At 44.2% G+C, this 7,279-nt stretch overlaps 1 protein-coding gene across 1 annotated transcript in view; it reads right to left on the bottom strand.

Annotated features, from left to right (window-relative positions):
- Positions 1–439: 439 nt before the first annotated feature.
- The window catches only part of LOC138293775 (zinc finger protein 850-like), a 407,545-nt gene continuing 400,705 nt past the window's right edge, over positions 440–7,279 (bottom strand). Inside the window, exon 6 of the mRNA XM_069233117.1 lies at positions 440–2,387. Coding sequence (XP_069089218.1) covers positions 864–2,387 — 1,524 coding nt within the window. The 3' untranslated portion in view covers positions 440–863. The remainder of the gene's footprint in view (positions 2,388–7,279) is intronic.

Here is a 7,279-nt window from a genome sequence, read left to right as displayed (position 1 = left end):
CCTCTAAGGCACGTAAAAAAAAAATTGATAACTGACGTCTGCACGTCGACGAGGGCTTCTTATTGCCTAGATGACGTCATACAGCGTCACGTGGAGTCGGGCTATTGTGACGTCATCGTCAACGTGCAGAGCTAGAAGAAATTTCCATCGAAGCTGGCACGAGGGGAGAATTCTTTAGGTGAGGAATCCACAGGTAGTTAATGTATCCACCAGAAAAAGCTTTACCGAAGGTAAGTAACTTATTCTTCTGGATTAAACACCCTTTATGAGGCCAGTGCCTTGAGACTCTCACAGGTGAGTAGTTGCGCTTTATAAAAACTGATTGACTGATATTCCAGGAATTGCTTTTAATAAATGGAAGCTGCCAACTGCCTGTTGTGGAAAGGTGGAGGGCAAGTGGAACCTGCTAATCTGTTAAGGTACACAGAAATAAGTGCAAATTAAATATTTATCTAACAGCTGAACTACCCATTAAGCCTTTTTCACCATAGGCCCCCGATATGTTACAACATATCAGTAAAACTGAATTACAGGATCAACAGTATACAATCTAGAGTTATTTTGGTTTATAGGACTAGTATGTGAAAAGATAGTTACAGTGAATTATCTGGTCAAAAGGACAAAATACAGAGCTGCAGTGATTTTTTGGGGGTAAACAGGACAAAAGATGGTTACAGTGAAAAGGGATCTATCCTGTTTGTATTACTTGGTGAGTTAGAACATTTCCTTTAGAGTAAAGCTTTTGGAATATACTGTACAATGATAAGGTACTCAGTGTGCATTGTTCGGTGCCGCAGAAGATGTGCCTTTCGAGTAAAGCTCTTCTCACACCCAGTGCAGCTATAAGTCCTCTCTCCGGTGCGTTAACATTGATGCAGTTGAAGATGTGCCTTTTGAGCAAAGCTCTTCTTACACTTGGCACAGTGGTAAGGCCTCTCGCCTGTGTGTACGCTTCGATGCCGTAGAAGGGTTCTCTTCTGAGTAAAGTGCTTGGAACACACAGTGCAGTGATAAGGTCTCTCTCCTGTGTGTATTCTTTGGTGCTGTAGAAGATTTGCCTTTCGATTGAAACGCTTCTCACACACAGTGCAGCCATATGGCTTTTCTCCTGTGTGTATGAGTTCATGCTGATAAAGATTTTGCTTACATTTAAAGCTCTTCTCACACACAGTGCAGCTATACGGCTTTTCTCCTGTGTGTATGCGTTGATGCTGATAAAGGCTTTGCTTAAATTTAAAGCTCTTCTCACACACAGTGCAGCTATAAGGCTTTTCTCCTGTGTGTATGCTTTGATGCTGATGAAGAATGTTCTTTCTTGTGAAGCTCTTGGTACACACAGAGCAGTGATAGGGTCGCTCTCTAGTGTGTATAATTTGGTGCTGTAGAAGATTTGACTTTTGATTGAAGCTCTTGGCACACACAGTGCAGTGATAAGGTCTCTCACCTGTGTGTATATGTTCATGCAGTACAAGGCTTCCCTTATGAGTGAAGCTCTTCTGACACACAGTGCAGCAATAAGGCTTTTCTCCTGTGTGTATGCTTTGATGCTGATGCAGAATTTTCTTTCGAGTGAAGCTCTTGGTACACACAGCGCAGTGATAGGGTCTCTCTCCAGTGTGTATAATTTGGTGTTGTAGAAGATTTGACTTTTGATTGAAGCTCTTGGCACACACAGTGCAGTGATAAGGCCTCTCTCCAGTGTGTATATTTTGATGCTGTACAAGGGTTCCCTTATGAGTAAAGCTCTTCTCACACACAGTGCAAATATAAGGCTTTTCTCCTGTGTGTATGAGTTGGTGCTCATGAAGAATTTTCTTTCGAGTGAAGCTCTTGGCACACACAGTGCAGTGATAGGGTCTCTCTCCAGTATGTATAATTTGGTGCTGTAGAAGATTTTCCTTTCGATTAAAGCTCTTCTCACAAAAAGTGCAGCAATAAGGCTTTTCTCCTGTGTGTATGTGTTGATGCCGATAAAGGTTGTGCTTAAATGTAAAGCTCTTGTCACACACAGTGCAGGTATAAGGCTTTTCTCCTGTGTGTATGAGTTGATGCTGATGAAGAATGTTCTTTCGAGTGAAGCTCTTGGCACACACAGCGCAGTGATAGGGTCTCTCTCCAGTGTGTATAATTTGGTGCTGTAAAAGACTTGCCTTTCGATTGAAGCTCTTGTCACACACAGAGCAGGTATAAGGCTTTTCTCCTGTGTGTATGAGTTGGTGCTGATGAAGAATTTTCTTTCGAGTAAAGCTCTTGGCACATACAGTGCAGTTATAAGGCCTCTCTCCTGTGTGTATAATTTGGTGCTGTAGAAGATTTGACTTTTGATTGAAGCGCTTCTCACACACAGTGCAGCAATAAGGCCTCTCTCCTGTGTGTATTTTTTGGTGCTGTAGAAGATTTGACTTTTGATTGAATCTCTTCTCACACACAGTGCAGTGATAAGGCCTCTCTCCAGTGTGTGTTCTTTGATGCTGTAAAAAAGTTGCCTTTTGAGTAAAACACTTTTTACACCTGGTGCAGGGATATGGCCTGACGCTGGTGTGTACGTTTTTATGCCTCACAAGAAGTGTTTTACTGATAAATCCTTTTTCACACACATTGCAAGCAAAGCGTCTCTCCCTCATGTGGTTTTTGCTGCGTTTTCTTAAGTGGATATTTTGAGTAAAATTAATCTTGCCTCTGGAACCTTTTTGTCTCTCTTTCCCATCCATAATTTCTAAGTTTAATTGTTGTGCTGCAGAATGAAAAGAACACTGAAAATTATACATGGAAAATATTTCTTGAAAAAGCTGCAGTTATAATACGGAAAGGTGGACAGATACAATTCAGGAAAAAATACATGTTCGAACAAGAAGAGTCACACTTCACTGAGACACAAATGGTGGCTAGTCCGCCCACACAAAGAGCAGTGTCTTGGTCAATCAAGTGCTTCACAAGAAGCACTCACTGTAGAGAATAAACCACAGCAGGGACCTGGGATACGCTAGCTCTATTCTGTGTACTTATAGGGTAACTTCACCCCAAGATCTAATGACATAAAAGGATCATTAATAAGAACTGGAACATTCTAAATAGGGACTGAAGTCTACCCCGACTCAGTCATGTACACTATTATGGGACATTCCCAAGATAAGGGGACATTACCGCTGTGGCGACTGTAACATTTACCAGCTGACAGAAGCAACCAAGGAGCTTGACTTAGGCCTACTCCGTACGTGGGAAATAAAGGGCCATACAAATTGCAATACGAACAACCATGTATACTTAATTCACTGTCCGTGTAAAATGTTCTATTTGGGCATGACCACAAAAAGATAGGATTAATGGACATCACAGCACAATTAGATACAAAGAAAAGCAATTACAATTCAAAACAGCAAACTCCAAATGACATGAAGTGCACTGTTTACAGAAGTTACAGGATGGACCCACAATATATCAGACTACTGCTGCGACTATGTTGGGTTTCCAAGCTTCACACGAACATCAACAGCCTTACCGATGATATACCTTGGATGTCACTCAAAGTATTGATCCTCCCAACAAAATTTTACCTTGAGGGCTGGACAGTGGTTCATGTAGACTGCTTTTGCATCTTAGGTTCACCCAGATGCGCTCTCACCTTCTAATATTTATTATCTGGAGGGGTAAACCATGTTATTCTCTTGGCCTTATGTAAAGACCTTTTAACCCCTTCGCTGCCAGGCCTTTCCCCCCTCCTGTGCCAGGCCTTTTTTTGCCTATTTGGGGCAGTTCGCGCTTAGGCCCGCATAACTTTTTGTCCACATAAGCTAGCCAAATTTGCGTCCTTTTTTTCCAACATCCTAGGGATTCTAGAGGTACCCAGACTTTGTGGGTTCCCCTGAAGGAGGCCAAGAAATTGGCCAAAATACAGGGAAAATTTCGTTTTTTTCAAACAAAATTGGAAAAAGTGGCTGCAGAAGAAGGCTTGTGGTTTTTCCCCTGAAAATGGCATCAACAAAGGGTTTGCGGTGCTAAACTCAGCAGCTTCCCAGCTTTCAGGAACAGGCAGGCTTGAATCAGAAAACCCAATTTTTCAACACAATTTTGGCATTTTACTGGGACATACGCCATTTTTGCAATTTTTTGTGCTTTCAGCCTCCTTCCAGTCAGTGACAGAAATGGGCATGAAACCAATGCTGGATCCCAGAAACCTAAACATTTCTGGAAAGTAGACAAAATACTGAATTCAGCAAGGGGTCATTTGTGTAGATCCTACAAGGGTTTCCTACAGAAAATAACAACTGAAAAAGAAAAATATTGAAATTGAGGTGAAAAAAACATAAATGTTTCTCTACGTTTTACTCTGTAACTTTTCCCTGCAATGTCAGATTATCGAAAGCAATATACCGTTACGTCTGCTGGACTCCTCTGGTTGCGGGGATATATAGGGCTTGTAGGTTCATCAAGAACCCAAGGAACCCAGAGCCAATAAATGAGCTGCACCCTGCAGTGCGTTTTCATTCTATACCGGGTATACAGCAATTCATTTGCTGAAATATAAAGAGTAAAAAATTGCTATCAAGAAAACCTTTGTATTTCCAAAAAGGGCACAAGATAAGGTGTTGAGGAGCAGTGGTTATTTGCACATCTCTAAATTCCGGGGTGACCATACTAGCATGTGAATTACAGGGCATTTCTCAAATAGATGTCTTTTTTACACACACTCCTATATTTGGAAGGAAAAAATGTAGAGAAAGACAAGGGGCAATAACACTTGTTTTGATAATCTATGTTCCCCCAAGTCTCCCGATAAAAATGATACCTCACTTGTGTGGGTAGGCCTAGCGCCCGCGACAGGAAACGCCCCAAAGCGCAACGTGGACACATCCAATTTTTTGGAAGAAAACAGAGGTGTTTTTTGCGAAGTGCCTACCTGTAGATTTTGGCCTCTAGCTCAGCCGGCACCTAGGGAAACCTACCAAACCTGTGCATTTCTGAAAACTAGAGACCTAGGGGAATCCAAGGAGGGGTGACTTGCGGGGCTCGGACCAGGTTCTGTTACCCAGAATCCTTTGCAAACCTCAAAATTTGGCTAAAAAAACACATGTTCCTCACATTTCTGTGGCAGAAAGTTCTGGAATCTGAGAGGAGCCACAAATTTCCTTCCACCCAGCGTTCCCTCCAAGTCTCCCGATAAAAATGATACCTCACTTGTGTGGGTAGGCCTAGCGCCCGCGACAGGAAACGCCCCAAAGCGCAACGTGGACACATCCACATTTTTGGAAGAAAACAGAGGTGTTTTTTGCGAAGTGCCTACCTGTAGATTTTGGCCTCTAGCTCAGCCGGCACCTAGGGAAACCTACCAAACCTGTGCATTTCTGAAAACTAGAGACCTAGGGGAATCCAAGATGGGGTGACTTGCGGGGCTCGGACCAGGTTATGTTACCCAGAATCCTTTGCAAACCTCAAAATTTGGCTAAAAAAACACATGTTCCTCACATTTCTGTGGCAGAAAGTTCTGGAATCTGAGAGGAGCCACAAATTTCCTTCCACCCAGCGTTCCCTCCAAGTCTCCCGATAAAAATGATACCTCACTTGTGTGGGTAGGCCTAGCGCCCGCGACAGGAAACGCCCCAAAGCGCTATGTGGACACATCCAAATTTTTGAAAGAAAACAGTGCCTACCTGTGGATTTTGGTCTGTAGCTCAGCCGGCACCTAGGGAAACCTACCAACCCTGTGCATTTTTTAAAACTAGAGACCTAGGGGAATCCAAGATGGGGTGACTTGTGGGGCTCGGACCAGGTTCTGTTACCCAGAATCCTTTGCAAACCTCAAAATTTGGCTAAAAAAACACATGTTCCTCACATTTCTGTGGCAGAAAGTTCTGGAATCTGAGAGGAGCCACAAATTTCCTTCCACCCAGCGTTCCCCTAAGTCTCCCGATAAAAATGATACCTCACTTGTGTGGGTAGGCCTAGCGCCCGCGACAGGAAACGCCCCAAAGCGCAACGTGGACACATCCAAATTTTTGGAAGAAAACAGAGGTGTTTTTTGCGAAGTGCCTACCTGTAGATTTTGGCCTCTAGCTCAGCCGGCACCTAGGGAAACCTACCAAACCTGTGCATTTCTGAAAACTAGAGACCTAGGGGAATCCAAGATGGGGTGACTTGCGGGGCTCAGACCAGGTTCTGTTACCCAGAATCCTTTGCAAACCTCAAAATTTGGCTAAAAAAAACACATGTTCCTCACATTTCTGTGGCAGAAAGTTCTGGAATCTGAGAGGAGCCACAAATTTCCTTCCACCCAGCGTTCCCCCCAAGTCTCCCGATAAAAATGATACCTCACTTGTGTGGGTAGGCCTAGCGCCCGCGACAGGAAACGCCCCAAAGCGCAACGTGGACACATCCAAATTTTTTGAAGAAAACAGAGGTGTTTTTTGCGAAGTGCCTACCTGTAGATTTTGGCCTCTAGCTCAGCCGGCACCTAGGGAAACCTACCAAACCTGTGCATTTCTGAAAACTAGAGACCTAGGGGAATCCAAGGAGGGGTGACTTGCGGGTCTCGGACCAGGTTCTGTTACCCATAATCCTTTGCAAACCTCAAAATTTGGCTAAAAAAACACATGTTCCTCACATTTCTGTGGCAGAAAGTTCTGGAATCTGAGAGGAGCCACAAATTTCCTTCCACCCAGCGTTCCCCCAAGTCTCCCGATAAAAATGATACCTCACTTGTGTGGGTAGGCCTAGCGCCCGCGACAGGAAACGCCCCAAAGCGCTACGTGGACACATCCAAATTTTTGTAAGAAAACAGTGCCTACCTGTGGATTTTGGTCTGTAGCTCAGCCGGCACCTAGGGAAACCTACCAACCCTGTGCATTTTTTAAAACTAGAGACCTAGGGGAATCCAAGATGGGGTGACTTGTGGGGCTCGGACCAGGTTCTGTTACCCAGTATCCTTTGCAAACCTCAAAATTTGGCTAAAAAAACCTCACATTTCTGTGGCAGAAAGTTCAGGAATCTGAGAGGAGCCACAAATTTCCTTCCACCCAGCGTTCCCCTAAGTCTCTCGATAAAAATGGTACCTCACTTCTGTGGGTAGGCCTAGCGCCCACAAAAGGAAATGGCCCAAAACACAACGTGGACACAACATATTTTTTCACAGAAAACAGAGGTGTTTTTTGCAAAGTGCCTACCTGTGGAGTTTGGCCTCTAGCTCAGCTGGCCCCGGGAGGGGGGGGGGGGGGCAGAAATGATGTAAAATAAATTTGCCCCCCCAACATCCCCCCCCCCCCTCCCCCGGAGCAACCCTTGCCTA

The sequence above is a fragment of the Pleurodeles waltl genome, chromosome 4_2 (genome assembly GCF_031143425.1).
Source record: "Pleurodeles waltl isolate 20211129_DDA chromosome 4_2, aPleWal1.hap1.20221129, whole genome shotgun sequence".
NCBI lineage: Eukaryota > Metazoa > Chordata > Amphibia > Caudata > Salamandridae > Pleurodeles > Pleurodeles waltl.
Note: the sequence above shows the minus strand (reverse complement) of the source record. Positions and strands in the feature narration are given on the sequence as shown.